At 37.2% G+C, this 16,581-nt stretch overlaps 1 protein-coding gene across 1 annotated transcript; it reads right to left on the bottom strand.

The window, feature by feature from the left end:
* Positions 1 to 14,441: 14,441 nt before the first annotated feature.
* On the bottom strand, positions 14,442 to 16,581 carry LOC109193253 (protein FAR-RED IMPAIRED RESPONSE 1-like). Its single transcript, XM_019344092.1, has 2 exons — positions 16,118 to 16,581; positions 14,442 to 15,768 (listed from the first exon to the last, which is right to left on the bottom strand). The coding sequence occupies exons 1-2, from the start codon at positions 16,579 to 16,581 to the stop codon at positions 14,442 to 14,444; spliced, it is 1,791 nt and encodes a 596-aa protein (XP_019199637.1).

Genomic DNA, 16,581 nt, shown 5'->3' with positions numbered 1-16,581 from the left:
CTAATTAATTCATTATATTGGGCAGGACATAAGTCATCGTTAAGTCAGAAATTAATAAAAATCATGGTGGTAATACGTCACTAATTTAACGCAGTCTCTTCCATATATCACAATCCCTTCCATATATCACAATATTAATTCCAAACTCAATATGATTCATAATGAACTTTTCATGATGGTCCACGATAATGTCTTTGTCATTGACAAATGCTGTTTATATTAACATAAAACATTCATGTATATATACTTCATAAACTAAACAGGATACTTAATACATAAACGAAACTATATTGAGCTTTAAGTATCAAATATATCAAAACACAAACCTTAACATAATGTTAACAGTTTCCAATAACACCCATTCTTTCAACATGTTCAGTAAATGCCTTTGGTGGCAAGGCTTTAGTTAATGGGTCTGCAATCATTAATCTAGTGCTAACGTGTTCAATTGATACTCTTTGTTCCCAAACATCTTTTTTAACGGCAAGATACTTCAAATCAATATGTTTAGCACCACTTGTATACTTGTCATTTTTAGAAAAGAAGACTGCTACGACATTATCACAATAAATTTTCAGCGGCTTGGCAGTACTGTCGACAATTCCAAGTCCCGAAATAAAATTCCGCAGCTATTATCCATGATTTGTGGCCATAAAACATGCCACAAACTCCACATTCTAAATCTTTCTAAGACTTTGTTGATATATGCTTTCTGAGACAATCAACGCTCCATGTGATCTATTACGAAATATTTCAATTCCAATCACAAAGGATGTCTCACCCATATCTTTCATTTCAAAGTTCTTAGAAGGAAAGTGCTTGGTCTCGTGCATTAAACCAAGATCATTAGTAGCAAGCAAAATGTCATCGACATACAGAATAAAAAATATAAACTTGCTTCCAATAACCTTCAGATATATACATCTATCAACAATGTTTTCTTTAAATTCAAAGGTCGTTACAGTATCATTAAACTTAAGATACCATTGTTGGAAAGCTTGTCTAAGTCCGAATATCGATCTGTTAAGTTTACACACCATGTGTTCCTTTCCTTCAATTGAAAAACCCTCAGGCTGGTTCATGTAAATTTCTTCTTCTAAATTTCCATTAAGAAAGACAGTTTTCACATCCATTTGCTGTAGCTCTAAGTCATAATGAGCTACTAGTGCAATAATTATTCTAAATGAATCTTTCATTGAAACAGGTGAAAATGTTTCATTGAAATCAATACCATCCTTTTGAGTAAAACATTTGGCAACAAGTCTGGTCTTGTATCGTTCAATATTGCCATTTGAGTCGTGTTTGGTCTTAAAGACCCATTTACAACCAACTGGCTTACAACCTTAAGGCAATTTAACAAGATCTCATACTTCATTATGTTCCATTGATTTTAACTCATCTTTCATGGCTTCGGCCCATTTAGAAGAATTAGGACTATTTATAGCCTGTGAGAATGAAACTGGATCTTCATCAATGCCAATATCAAAATCTGATTATTGAAGATAAACCATGTAATCATCAGATATAGTTGATCTCCTTTGTCTTTGAAATCTTCTTAATGCTACTTCTGTAAGAATATCATTTGTGGATTCATTGTTAACTTCAACATGGAGTCGTTGATCATTAATTTGTTGTTCAGGCATGTGGTTAAATTGTTCAACCGTTGCAAGATGAGCAATTTGAGTAACTCCAGGCAGAGTAATCTGACGCACATGAACAACAAATTGAGAAGAAGATATCGGAGAATCTTGCACCGTAACTTCTTTAAGTCCCAACTTTCGTGGTTCAACGCTCCCACTTATGTTATCATTCTCAATGAACTTGGCATTTCCAGTTTCAACAATTCTAGTAGTCTGGCTAGGACAATAGAATCTATACCCTTTAGATTTATCTGGATAACCAATGAAAAATCCACTAGTTGTTCTTGAGCCCAGTTTCTTTTCGTGTGGATTATAAATGCGTATCTCTGACAGGCATCTCCAAACATGAAAGTGTTTTAAACTAGGTTTCCTTTCTGTCCACAGTTCAAAAGGTGTTTTTGAAACTGCCTTACTAGGAACGCTATTTAATAAATAAGCGGCGATTTTAAATCATATGTCCACAATGATAGGGGTAAGGAAGAATAACTCATCATACTCCTAACCATTTCCATTAACGTACGATTACGCTTTTCTGCAACACCATTTTGTTGTGGTGTACCGGGCATTGTGTATTGAGCAGAAATACCACGTTTTTCAAGAAATTTAGAAAATGGCCTTCCACTTTCAATATACCTTCCATAATATTCACCACCCCTATCAGATCTTATAATTTTCACCCTTTTGTGTAATTGTCTTTCAGCCTCATCCACAAATACCTCTAAGGCATTTATTGATTGAGATTTTTCATGCAACAAATAGACATAACCATAACATGAAAAATCATCAATAAATGTGATGAAATATCTTTCTTTTTTGAAAGTTGGGACATCAAAAGGTCAACATATGTCAGTGTGTATAATTTCAAGGAACTGTGTGCTTCTTGTGTCAGCATTCTTATTTGTGTGGTTTGAATGTTTTCATTTAATACAGTCCACACAAATACCTAGATCAGTAAAATCTAATTCAAGATGGATTTCATTCTTTACAAGTCTTTGAATCCTTTCCTTAGATATGTGACCCAAATGTTTATGCCACAAATAAGCTGATCTTTCATCCACTAAACTTCGTTTAGTTCCAATACAATGATGCATGGTTAAAAGAGTTTCAGCAAAAAGATTGAAAAGCTTTAGTTTGTACAAACCATCAGAAAGAATACCAAAACCAACAAAATGATTTTGTTTGAATAAAGTAAAACATCCATTTCCAAATTTAAAGGAAAAACCACAAGAGTCCAGTTTTGACAAAGAAATTTAATTCCTAGAAACTGAAGTAACATAAAGAGTTTTAAACAAGTCCAAATGATTTCAAGTATCCAAAATTAAACAGTAAGTTCCAATGGCTTCTACCGGAGCGTTGACTCAATTCCCCATGAACACAAATTTTTCATTTGGCTTTATGATTTGGGTCATAAGGAATCACTGCATAGTATTTGAAACATGAGTAGTGAAACTAGAATCAATCCACCAAGTATAAGGAACTTCAGTTAAATTTGATTCGAAAAATATTGATATATAATGTATACCTTTCTTTCGAATCATGCCTTATGCTTAAGGCAATCTTTATGAAAATGTCCAAATTTCTTGCAGAAATGACATTGTCATTCTTGTGTTCCTTTTGTGGATTTGAGAAGAGGACTCATTAGTCTTCATTAAAATATCATATGAAGTTACTAGTAGCTACAGGAAGATAATTCCTTCGAATAATAAAAAAAAAAAAGTATATTGTAATTCGATTGAAATAACGTTTGATTTTCTTTAGTTATTTCAATTTTATTTGTCTGTTTTTTTTTTTTTTCTCTTATTTATTCTACGAATGTAATAATGTTTACAAAAACATTATTAAACTAAAAATTTTAAATACAAAATATTTTTATGCACCACGAACAACAATTGAGTACAACTAATTATAATATTGTTCACTTAAGGGAGACTAAATATTATATTATTGTTTTCAAAAAAAATATATATTATATTATTCTAAACCACTGAATATGATAGCTTTAATTAATTCCCAAATCACAAGTCTTGATATATTGGTCAATTCCTTTCTCCCTCAATTTGTACACTAATATGGCATGTTTGGTACAATGTAATTTGGTTGTAAAAAAATTGAAATTTAATGAACATGATGAATTACATTGTTTGGTTAGAGAGAATTGAAATTCCGCAGAATAGCAATTTCCTCCTTTTGTTGAATTGCAATTCAATAGATGTGAGAAAGAAAAAAGAGATGAAATGACACTATTATCTTTGATTATTATTACTATTATTATTACATAAGGGTATTTTAGTCTTTATACCACTTCTTTCCTTCTCAATTTTAATAATTCTATTTCTCCCTACCAAACAATGTAATTTGAATTTTACTTTATTCTCACCTCATTCTTTTTTCACCGAATTACAATTCATTTCCCTCATAATTTCTTCCTTCCAACCAAATGTCCTGTAAGTGTATGGTAAATTTATGTTGGACAAAAGATACATTAGATGATAACTCTTGTCAAATATTCAGAAAAGCGTCAAAAAATATTAAAAGTTTGAAAGTACACTAGTTAAAATATAGTGACTACTGATAAAATAAATATTAAATCCAATTTCATAGATGGGACATATTTAAGAATACTTGAGATAGTACATGCCTATTCTTACATTTTCAGTGATAATGTGTTCATATTGTTTGGGAAAAAAAAATTATTACCACGAATGAATCTAATAGAAATACTCACTAAAACCAACTCTTTAGAGAAATAGCTTCATTTAAAAGGGATACATCAACTATCAGTCAACTGAAGTTGAGGCAACACGTTTTTTAACAAAATTTTTTTTTTCAAATAAAAGGGTTAGCAATTGTTAAGATTGATACGGGTTCACAATACCTAATTACAATAATAATTTGGGCTAGAAATATTGAGAATATTTTAAGTGTAAGATTTAGAACAAATCATATACACAAATGACACAATAAGGCAATTTTAGAGAAGAATTTTCTGTATTGACAAAAAGATATTACAATAGGAGTTACAAATATAACTTTCTATCTCTCTCTAAAGATACTTTGCTATGCTATGTATTTTTATCTGAGATGGGATGATTTACAATAGAGAGGGATGATCGGTTGAGCTCGCAGAATTTTTCTAGTGCGATTTACTTTTTTTCATATAATTTTCACACTATTGTACAAGACTAATGTTTATACAATGCACACTAGCTCTCAAATAATAACTACACATTGTATTTGTTAGGAATATAGCGGAATAATGCGGAAGCGACGAATCGAAAAATTGAGAATTATAGAAGTTAAATAATAGGAAAAATATATAAATGACAGAATAATGCAATTGCTAATTTGAGAGATTATAAAATATATATATTAATCTCTAAAAGAGAATACAAGGAAAAATGTATATATATATATATATATATATATATATATATATATATATATATATATATATATATATATATATATATTGAATCTGGTGAGGTTACTTTTGTCAGGCAAGGTGGTGAGACTTGATCTGGTACGTTTATTTGTTTTTTTGGATGGATGAGATTAGTCTGATTTGTGTGCCACGTGCATCTGATGTTTGTGCATATGGGGGTGTTGTTGTCTTTTTTATGGTGTCTTTATTAGGTTGTAATAATTGATAGCAGATTTTATGGGCTTGTACACCACTAATTATGGGATTTTATGTGTTGATTAAATATATATTACTTCGCGTCTCTTCAATTTCCGTTGTCCGTCCGTTCCTCTCCCAATTGTATTCTTCGCGTCTTCGGTGTCGGTCCTGCTGCTTTCAGTTGACGGTGCTCACTCCTCCAACACAGTCTCCGGCGACGAGCATGGCAGGGTCTTCATCACGCCAATCCAAGCAACCGAGGCGTGGATCTTCTGCTCGCATTCCAGGTATCCCATCTGCTGTGTGTGTGTGTTCGGCTTGGCTTGTGCATATGGGGTCGGTGGAGGTTGTTGCATGTGGGCGGCGCCAGAAGCTATGTTGCTTGGGTTGGTTGATTTGCTCCGTTTTTAGGGTTTTTGCGGCTTTTTTTTTCTTCTGCGGGTTTATGCGGGGTAATGGTTTTGGTTGTGGTGTTTCTTGTGTTGCCGGTGGTGGGGGTATGCGGGTTTACTGGGGTTTTTTGTTTTTTTTTTTTTGTTTTTTGGTGTAAATCTCCGGGGTAATATGAAACATGCAAAATACTGGTTGTTTAGGGTTTCCGGGTGGGGAGGATGGTTCATCGTTGGTTTTGTTTTTTTTTTTGTTTTTAGTTCCCGGGTAGGGGTGAGTTTGTGCATTATATCACGTCGGTGTGTGCAATAACCATATTTTTTGTTGTGGCGTTTCTTGTGTTGCCGGTGGTGGGGGTATGCGTGTTTACTGGGGTTTTTTGTTTTTTTGTTTTTTTTTTTTGTTTTTTGTTTTTGTTTGTTGTAAATCTGCGAGGGGAATATCAACCATGCAAAATACTAGTTTTTTAGGGTTTCCGGGTGGGGACGATTGTTCATCGTGGTTTTTGTTTTTTTTTTTAAGTTCCCGGGTAGGGGGTGAGTTTGTGCATTATATCATATCGGCGTGTGCAATAACCATTTTGTTTGGATTCATGTTGCGTTCGGTGGAGCATATGGTAGGTGGTAGGGGGTTGTGGGCTTGCCGTGGGGGGTGTGTGTATGCGGGTGTTTAGTCTGTGCGTTTCGCTATTTTTTGGGGTATACTCTGTGTATAGTATTTGCGTGTTCCTTACGGTGTGTAGCAATAGTTTTTAAATCTCTACGACTGCCCTTTAATTTTCCCGGGTAGGGGGTGAGATTGTGCATTATATCAGGTCGGCGTGTGCAATAACCATTTTTGTTGAATTCATGTTGTGTTCGTTGGAGCATATGGTAGGTGGTAGGTGGTTGTGGGCTTGCCGTGAGGGGGGGGGGTATGCGGGTGTATAGACTGTGCATTTCGCTATTGGTGGGGGTATAGTCTGTGTATAGTTTTTGCGTGTTCGTTATTGTGTGTAGCAATAGTTTTTGAATCTGTAAGACTGGCCTTTAATTTCCTGGGGGAGGGGGTAAAGTTGTGCATTATACCAGGTCGGTGTGTGCAATAACCATTTTTGTTTTTATTAGGACTTCGGTAGTGTTTATTTCCTAGTTATATATGTTTTTGTTTTTCACTGTGCGTTTCACTGTGCATTTCACTATTTTTCTTATATTAAAAAGTATGATATGCTATGATGTTTTAAAATAAATTATGCATTGCCGCATCGATAGGTCTCATCAAATTTAGTTTCCTATTTAAATTCTAATTCTAATATAACCAAACACGATTTCTTTTATATAAATTTTTCAATTTTTATGAGTTTTAACATTGTTGTTATATATTATGGTGGTTGTAATTTCTGTCACAGCACATTTTTTTCCCCTTTTAAATTTCGTTGTTAGGGTTAACTATGTTGGTTATTTTCTAGTAAGTATATGCGTGTGAATGTGTTGTCCAACATTTCTTGTTTGAATTTCAGTTGTTATTATTATTATTACTTTTTTTATTATTATTTTTACTGTGTGTGCTGGTTGCTTTCATGGTGCGTGCGTTTGACAATGTGTTTTTTGAATATTTTCTATAAAATTCTTTTGACAAATTTTATGAGTTTTAACATTATTGTTATATAATGTTTGTTATAATTTATGTATCAAGGCACGTTTTTTTTTCCTGTTATTAAATTTCTTTAAATGCGTTGGTTATAAAATAGTATTTGTTAAAATGATTCGGCCAACAAATCTTTTAAAGATTACAGTTATTACTATTTTTACATTTATTATATTTTCCTTACTCTGTGTGCATTTCGACACACTGGTGTGTGCGGTAGTAACGTCCGAATAACATTTCCACTACATGCAATACGATGTTTAGGTCTGTGCATATAACAAATGAGGCCTATGCAGTACTTTTTTTTTAATAAAAGTTTTAATGTGTGTGCTGGGTGATTGCATGGTGTATGCTTTTGACATTGCGTTTTTTGTAAGATTTTTTTTTAATTCATTTAACAAATTTTATGAGTTTTAACATTATTGTTATATAATGTGTGGTTATTGTTTATGTATCTACGAATATTTTTTTTCCTGTTATTAAAATTCATCTATCTGTGTGACCTCATGGGTCTATGCCAGTTTTTTTTTTTTTTAATATTATGTTTACTGTGTGTGCTGGTTGATTGTATGGTCTGTGTGTTTGACGTTGTGTTTTGTGAATATTTTTTTTTTAATTCATTTGTCAAATTTTAAGAGTTTTACCATTTTTGTTATATAATGTTGGTTATAATTTATGTATCAACACACATTTTTTTTCCTGTTATTAAAATTATTTGAATGTGTTAATTATTAAACAGTAATCGTATGTGTTAAAATGATTCGGCCAACAAATCTTTTTAAAATTACAGTTATTAGTATTTCTACATCTATTATATTATCCTTAGTGTGTGTGCATTTTGGAAAACTGGTGTGTGTGGTAGAACCAGTTGAACAACAGTTCCACTCCATGCAGTATGGTGTTTAGGTCTGTGCATATAACACCAATTCAGAATTCTTGATACACTTTGTTTTTATATCTTTTGTTATGAAGTTACTTTTTTTTTTTTTTTTGTTAAACGCCTGTGTGTGTGTGTGTTTTTTTTTTTTTTAAACATTGCTTTGTTGTATTGTTGGCCTGTTTGGATACTCTTTCATATTTTATGTCTGTTGCGTTACCTTATGTCTCGTTGTTTTCATTGTAGCGAACAATGGAGAGGCGTTTGAATCCCCCCCTGTTGTGGGTTCGTCTGTTGTGCATCAAGGTCAACTAGTCCACCCCGTTGTGGTGCCGACCACTGTTCAAGTTCAGGCACCCCCTGCCGGGGTGCAAAGTGGGTCCCCTCCAGTTCCTCCGGTCGCGGAGGTGGTTATTCTGTCTCTTAATACTCGCGCATCGCCTAGGCATTTGGTGTCTCAATTTAAACATTTAAGTGCTTGCCAACGTAAAGCAGTGAAGCAAATTGGCTTGGGGGATTTGTTGAAATTTGAGGTGGAAGATTTCCCCAAGCGATTGAGTCGGTGGCTGTTAGATCAGTTTGATCCTTCCAACATGTCTGTGCGTTTGGCCAATGGTGAACTACTGACTGTCACAGAGGGTGATGTCCATGCCACTTTGGGGTTGCCACGTGGAGGTGTTGCTATTACCAAAAGGCCTAAAGACGATGTTAGCGACATTCTCAAAGAGTGGCGTTCCAAATTCGAGGTTTCGAATCATTCTGTGACGTTGGTTAAGATAGGAGACATGTTGCGCACCCCGTCTTGTTTGGAGGGTGATGTTTGGTTTAAACGTCGCTTCGCTGGGTTGGCCGCTAGTATTTTTGGATCCCCGATGAAGAATGGTTATGCCAATCAGCTTGTTTTCCACCACTTTGAAGATGTGGATGAGATAAAAAAACCTTAACTGGTGCAAGTTCGTGTTGGACTGTTTGGTGGAGGAGCACACTAAGTGGTTTGTTGACTGGTCTAAGCCATTTGTTGGGCCTGCTCTTATGTTGGTGGTATGATATTCAATACTGTAATATAATTTTTTGTTAGTCGTGTCCGTCTATTTGTGTATTCGGTGCAAGTTTCTAATTCGTTTCCGGGTTTAGCTCCTATATGTTAACAGGGTTGTGCAGTTGGACAGGGTCGTTCCTCGGGCGTTCCCTTTGTTCAGAGGGTGGACTACCGGTCTTCTCAAAGCTCGTGAGCTAGCTGAGGTGGGGGTTGGGAGGTTTGGTGTTGGGAGTATAGTTGGGCCTTTTGTTCCCCCGGTTGTCCGTAGTGCTCCACGTGTTTCTGCTCGTGATGCCCTCCAGGTCTTTTTTCTTTATGCTATTCTTTGTCTTCTAATTCCTAATAGGTGCATGCAATATGTTACTGAGTGTGTGCGACCTAAGGATTCGAGTACAGTGTTGCCATATTTTGTTTGTGATTCTTCCCATTTTCGTACATATGTTGCTAGGTGTGTGCGAATTAGAGAGTCAACTATCTTGTTGTCTTTCGGTGGTCGTGTATATTTTTCTCCCCTTGTTTTATATGATTCATGGTTACACGCTTATTATTATGTGCATTTCAATGTGTTGGTTCGTGCTGATTTATGCTAGTACATGGTATGCTTTTTATTTTTTACTGCTTTTTCACTAGTCGTTTTTCTTTTTTCCTTTTTTTAAAAGTTGTAATTAATGTTGTTGTGTTTAACATGCTATTGCGTTTCAAATGCGCTTGTATTGTAATTGTTTTTAAATTTTTGTGGCCATTTTATAATTCTTGAATCCGTTGAAATTGTTCAGGCCCCTGGGGAATTGTTTGATGTGAAGATGTCCGCATTAGACGCTGTGTTGGATGATGTTGTGCAATTTGTTGGGGTTCACCCTCAATGCTCCACACGCACAGATAGCGTTTTGCGTGTATTAGTCGGTGCACAAAAGATTATTTCTATGTTTGAGACCCATGCATCTACAGAGCCAGTTGGCGTTGCAAATACGGCCGGTGTCACGCCGAATAGTGGAGATGAGATTTGGAGTAACCCAGAGAGCTTTCAGGTTGTGGATGATGCGGTTAGGGCGGTACAAGATGGTAGCCACCCCCCAGCAGTTCCACATACGGGACCATGTGTTGTTGATGAGCAGGTTGGGCCTATTATTGATGGTGTCGGGGGTGTGCTACCACAGCATGATCGGGTGTCTGTGCAAGAGTCATCGGGGGGTCATGTGGTCGAACCCCAAGTTGCTGTAAGTATGCTTGTGTACAAGCGCTGGAAAGTTAAGCAGGTGTAGGTTATATGTTGATGGTATACACTATTTTTGTGGCTACACCTACCAGTTGCCTTTTTTTTTTTTGTTGATTGTTAACTGTGGTATGTTAGTTGTTTCGCATGGTACTATACTTTCTATGTGGTGCAGATGTGATGTATAACAGTTGTTCCAACCTTACTAACTGCTAATGGGTAGTAATTTTTTGTCTGTCACACATAAATTCTACTTGTTATGCACCCAATGCTCATTTTATTGTTCTTTCTGCATTCATTAGGGATGTGATGACGTTTCTTCGTTCAGTTGTGGGTTGTCCCAAGATCTCCCTACCCAATGTTGGGAGGAGGTGGATGCAATTGTGCGCGAATATGTGGGTGATACTTCAAATGTTCCATCCGGGGGTAGTAGGTCTGCACCTTGTGTACCTGTAAGTATTAGTGTGGATGCAATTTTATTATCAGTATACATCTTTTCGACCCACAATTATTCCGTCAATCTCAATCCTCGGATGTTGGTAATAGGTGCGTGCATTGGGAAACCAACTGTCGGTTGCTCCAAAAGCAATGTTCGTTGGGGTTGCCGTTACGGACGGGGTCGTGACTGCACGGGGGCGGGTCGTGACTGCACGGGGGCGGGTTGTGACTACACGGGGGCGGGTTGTAGGTAGTACAACCTCTCAGCACGTATTTTCAACTCCTCCTGAGGTATTGTTGTTGCCCTGGTTGATTTTTACCCACGCTTTTTTTAATTGTATTTTACATATTTATTCATCTCTGATTTGTTTCCATGTCGTACCAAAACACTACGCTTGGTCCGTGCAAGGGTGTGGCATCCAGTCCGTCAATGCGTGCAGCACCAATAAAGGCTTCACGTCCTGTAGTGCAGGATGTCGGTGCGTTGCGCACCATCGATTTCAATTCTTATGCGCCCCTCACGCGTACTCGCGCTGCCAATATGCAAGTTCCCAATAACGTTGATCCTCAAGCGGTCTATGATTGGGTTGCTCGTACGGCTAATGTTGACTTGTAAGAATTTTCGCTTTATTACAGTTGGTCTTTCGGGGTTTCGACGTATTATGTTTTTGAATTTATTGCTTATAATGTTACAGGACGGCAGAATTATTTAACTACTGTGGCCGTTCTGCTCGCCGGTTCGACTTTGTGTCATTGTTGGGAGGGAACCAAGTGCTTGGGGGTGTGTTGAGTGCTTGGTCGTGCATTTTGAATGCCCGTGAGAGGTCCAAACCGGTTGGTGCACCAAAGCGGTTATTTGCATCCCCAACCACAACGGTTAGCCCATCCCCCGCTTAATGGTCTTCTCTTTTCCTCGGAGAAACCGTTTCAGTTCGATACTAATATTTTTTTGTCGTGCAGTTGTACTCGGTGTTTCAAAGTACGGCCACATGGTCTAACCGGTTGCGTTTGTTTTCTGCTACGTTAGAGGCCGATTTGCAGGTGTCACCATATGAGTTATGGTCGGATATTGACATGGTTAGTGCACGGTCTAATCCATTCTGTATTTTGCATTACAGATTTTCTCTATATGTGCCCATTTGTCTTGTGGTCAGTGGATTCTTTTTTTTTTAATTTTGGTGCATACGCTACACGTTTTTTCGCAGTTGATCTTTCCGATAATAGATAAGTCGCATTATTACGTCGTTGCTGTTGACGTTCGGCGCCAGAAATTTGATTTCATCGATAAATCATCTGCTGATGGGGTATCTCTTGACAAGTACGGGGATACCCCTTCTGTGTTGGTATTTTTTTTCCTTATTCTTTGTTAGTGTTTTACTTTTAAACAAATGGCGCATCTTAATATTATAGTCATCACTGTATTCATTTGTCGTTTTGATCATTTTTTTACTTTTTACAGAGAGATGTTCTATCGGTCTTCTTTGAGGATGCTAGTTACCCGGAACTTTACGTAAAGGTGTTGCAACTAATCCCAAGGAGAGTCCGGATGTCATGGCGTGATACAAAAAATAAGGTGGATTGTGGTGTTTTTGCCATGCGTCATATGGAGACGTACATTGGTCAGCCTGTTGCTTCCTGGGATTGCGGTCTTAGCCGGGGTGACGCACAAGCGTTGCTCTCCCTCCGTGTGCGGTATGTCTATGAAATTCTTATGTTTCATAGAAATACGCGTCGCAAAACGATTGTCAACAGTGTTGCTGGTGCTCAGTGACTTAAAGGTGGTGAATGGAAAACGTATGACTGGCAGTTGTTTATCGCATCTACATTTTTTTCGTACTTTTAAGTTTTGGGATTTCTTAAATAGTTGGATATTTTGCTGAGTGCTCTAACATTACTCAACCGTTTTTCAATAATTAGCTATCTATTTCGGTTAGTACGGTATTTCGTTGCTTATGGTGTTCGTGTAGTCTACTATTCATGCCTGATTCTGATTTCATTAGTAGTGCATCAACCGCTTTGTAACAAGTTACACAACTAATTGCAATTAAACATAATCCCTACCACCAATCACATGTCTGCACGGATCAGTATTCGAAGTTGCACATAAAATATCATTGAAACTTTGAATCTACGTATGTGTTTATGGTCTATCATCACGTTTGCTACGAATCTAACATTAACTCGCACGCACTGGCCAACTTACACTTACAAATTTAATAACATGTTCGCTTAAACATCCACGTTACTTTTTAATCAATTCAACGAGTCCATATACACAGTTGTACGTTACCGTCTGCAAAAACTTTATTAATTACATTTTTAGTATGACATTTGGTATTATTGCGAGTACATTTTGTGCGAAAGCTTATGCTCAGACTATAACATTTACTTGCACACGCTATCAAACACTCCCTATGTTTCATTTCTTTTTACTTACACTTTTTTTGTGTACGCTAGTCATTTAGTCCGTAACACGTAAGTATTTACCTTATCTAATCAAACGTTCCGTTGTCTTATTCTGTCGGATTCACGTCGTTTATTATTTTTCTTTTATATATTGCATTTTAAAACACTGCTAGTGCATGTCCGTATCGGTGTTCATGCTACAACTATAATGGGTTCTCGCGCTTGGTTAGACACAACCTAAAGATTTATAAACTTTTCATTCAAAGGTTCACCAATTCGTGTTATATTTTAAATTTAACATCGATCCCCATGTTTGCTACGAAACTAACACTAACCCGCACGCGGTTGCCAACACACACTTATAAGATACAAAACATGTTCAATTAAACATGCACGTTTCTGGGTACTCAATACAAAGGGTCCATTTGCACTTGTTATTGTTAGCAAAAGCTTTTTTTTTTTTCCGATTTTTTATACCGCATTTTGGTTTTTTTGGGCCTTACATGGTATACGAATGGTGGTGCGGCAACTAAAACAATCACTTGCACATGCTACCTAACACTAACAATGTTTCCGGCCTCTCTAGTTTAAATTTTTTGAATTCGCTAATCATTTATACTTTAATTCCTTAGTATTTCCCTAATCTATTCGCACATTTCGTTGTCTAATTTAGTCGAATTCATGTGGTTTATTAGTTTTATTTTTTATACCCTTTTTTTAAACACTGCTAGTGCATGTTTGTATCGGTGCTCATACTACAACTATAACGGGTTCTCGCGCTTGGTTAGGCACAATCAAAACAATTATAAACGATCCATTTCCGTTGTTCTTCGAAATCTGAGGGTGTATTATGTTCAAAGTTAATTACACTTTAAACAAATTCTGTTTTAAATACGGGTTTTTTACCACCCAAGAGCCTTTCTTAGTATCAATGCGAATGGAATCACAAATTCATGCATATACCAAGTGAAATTACTTACTCTAACCGCGCAATGCACACAGCCACCAGTGTATTTGCAAATCAGCTGCCCATATCATTCAATAACATTAGAATTTCAAAAAACACTCATTATTCAGATGTTTGTACTTATATTTAATAATTAAAAACAGACTAATGGTTTAACTACTTCCGTGGGCAGCTTTGGCTATTATCGCCATCAGCCACTCCACATGTTTTGCATGTGCGTTTTTTCTTATAATGCTCCGCCATTGCCGCCTCCCTTGCTGATTTCATTCGTTTGCCAGACCCTTTGGTTTTTGCAACGGGGGGGTGGATGAACTTCAATCGTCTTTGGGTTTACGACACCGCAATACGACTCCATTATTGCACGCTTCCCACTTGCATTCACCTCAGGTTCTTCGTCCTCCCCGAATGTTACTTCAAACTCTTCCATGCACAGTCTCATCTCCTGCATTTTTTGGGGTCTTCCTTTAGCCTTGCCCAAACATCTATGAAATATATTCAATAGTTGTCTTTCTTCATTGTTGCTATGCCCCAAAGTCTTGTTACCATTCTGTTTATCTGCGTCCCGATCAGTGGGGGAGTGCTTGACAGCTTCTCGTGTCCATCGGGGTGTGATATGTTGAGGGGGAATGTCATCGATGCGTTCATCTTTGAGTACGACAAAAACATGGCTACATAGGAGATCAACTCTTGCGTACATTCTGCATGTGCATGCTATGTTGCTCCCATCTTGCACTATAACTGTGTATTGTTGCTCGTTTTCATCCTCAACCACATATGTCTTTAACCCTTCTGCCTCAGTGAATGCTCGTACTCGACATTTAAAACACCCTGCACTTATTTCCTTTTGGACCTCATAAAAAATAGTCAACGTGTACACTGTTGCTGCTGATCGCTCAATGTGTAGTGGTGTCTTAAAATCTGGTGTATGTCCGATGGAATTTGCGCTTAGTTCTAGGTTGTTCTTTCGTTGTTTTCTCACCGTACGCTCGAAACAGGTGAAAAATTCTACTAGGCATAAGTGCTTGTTCATGTTACCTTGGAAAATCCTATTCTCTGCCTCGGAACGGGAAGTGGTACGTAGTAGACCACCCATGAACACATCATCAAAAAATGCGGGCACCCATGACGCACGCTCCTCGTACATACGTGTTAGCCATCGGTTTTCATGTAGGTTGTATTTCCCAATTACTGTTTCCCACCCAATCTCGAATTCTGTTCTCGTTGATTGCTCATTCCACACGACACTATTCAATGCCTGGCGGAACTCATTATTCTTTGACATCTCAGCCCCCACTTTCTCGCTAACCTTAGTCATTATGTGCCACATATAGTAACGATGTCTACTATCTCCAAACACACTTGCGATTGCAATTTTCATAGCTGGGTCTTGATCGGTTATTATTAAAGGTGGTGCAGTCCCCATTACGTTCTTGAGGTGTTTTAATACCCAACTGTACGACTCCACGTCTTTCTTATCGATCAGGGTCGCTGCAAACGTCACACATCTCTTGTGGTTGTCTACTCCTGTGAATGGGACAAACACAAGGTGGTACCTGAACACAATACATAGCAATTAATAGGCTGTCACATATTGGCCGAAATATATCATGCGCAAACAATTCAACACACGCACAGACCTACTATACAGCTTGCACATGATATATACACACACGCACATACCTCCAACATATGCAAACACTGCCCTTTAATTACATTATACGTAGTTACGCAAACATACACGCACTGTGCGAGTCAAGGACTAACTTACACACCCGCATAGTCCTGCTTATCATGCACATCATACTCTCTAATTCCTGTATACGTCGTTACCCAAAGATAACCTCATCCTTCCCCATAAATTTAAATTAACATGCCCATCTATTTAAATTATCTCTCTCATACCTATTTGTTTTGTACGTTGAATCAAAGGATACCACGTCGCCAAACGCACCGTAGTTTTTCCTTGCCATACCATCCGCCCAGAAGACACGAGCTAATTGATCATTTGCGTTCACCTCGTATTCGAAGTACATATCAGCACAATCTGTTTTATGCTCAAGATAGTTTGATATAACCATTTGCACATCTCCCCACTTCATGTACGCTAATAGCTCCCTCCTGTAATTCTTAAAGTCTTGTTGCATCGCACCCACGTTCTCCGGACCACCTACTATCTCAGCATATATGTCGTAACTTTTGCTTGCACCAACGTTTGCTTTTTCGCAATTAGTAATGAATTCTTGGTGTGCAATCTCTAATTTGCGATTCACTTTCAGAAATGGTTTGTGACTTTCCTGGCACAGACAGTGTGTATGTCTTTCTTCAAATTTGTGAACCTTATATCTCCCGTCGCAAACTATCTTCAT

This window comes from Ipomoea nil, unplaced genomic scaffold (genome assembly GCF_001879475.1).
Source record: "Ipomoea nil cultivar Tokyo-kokei standard unplaced genomic scaffold, Asagao_1.1 scaffold1848, whole genome shotgun sequence".
Classification (NCBI taxonomy): domain Eukaryota; kingdom Viridiplantae; phylum Streptophyta; class Magnoliopsida; order Solanales; family Convolvulaceae; genus Ipomoea; species Ipomoea nil.
The sequence above is the reverse complement of the archived record's forward strand: the minus strand, read 5'-3'. Positions and strand labels throughout refer to the sequence as shown.

Bases quoted from the DNA above. Each gene is read 5' to 3' on its own strand.
- LOC109193253 (XM_019344092.1), bottom strand. From the start codon at position 16,581: ATGAAGATAGTTTGCGACGGGAGATATAAGGTTCACAAATTTGAAGAA. The intron at 15,769-16,117 runs GTATGAGAGAGA...TATTGTGTTCAG, and splicing joins TCAACGTACAAAACAAATAG to GTACCACCTTGTGTTTGTCC.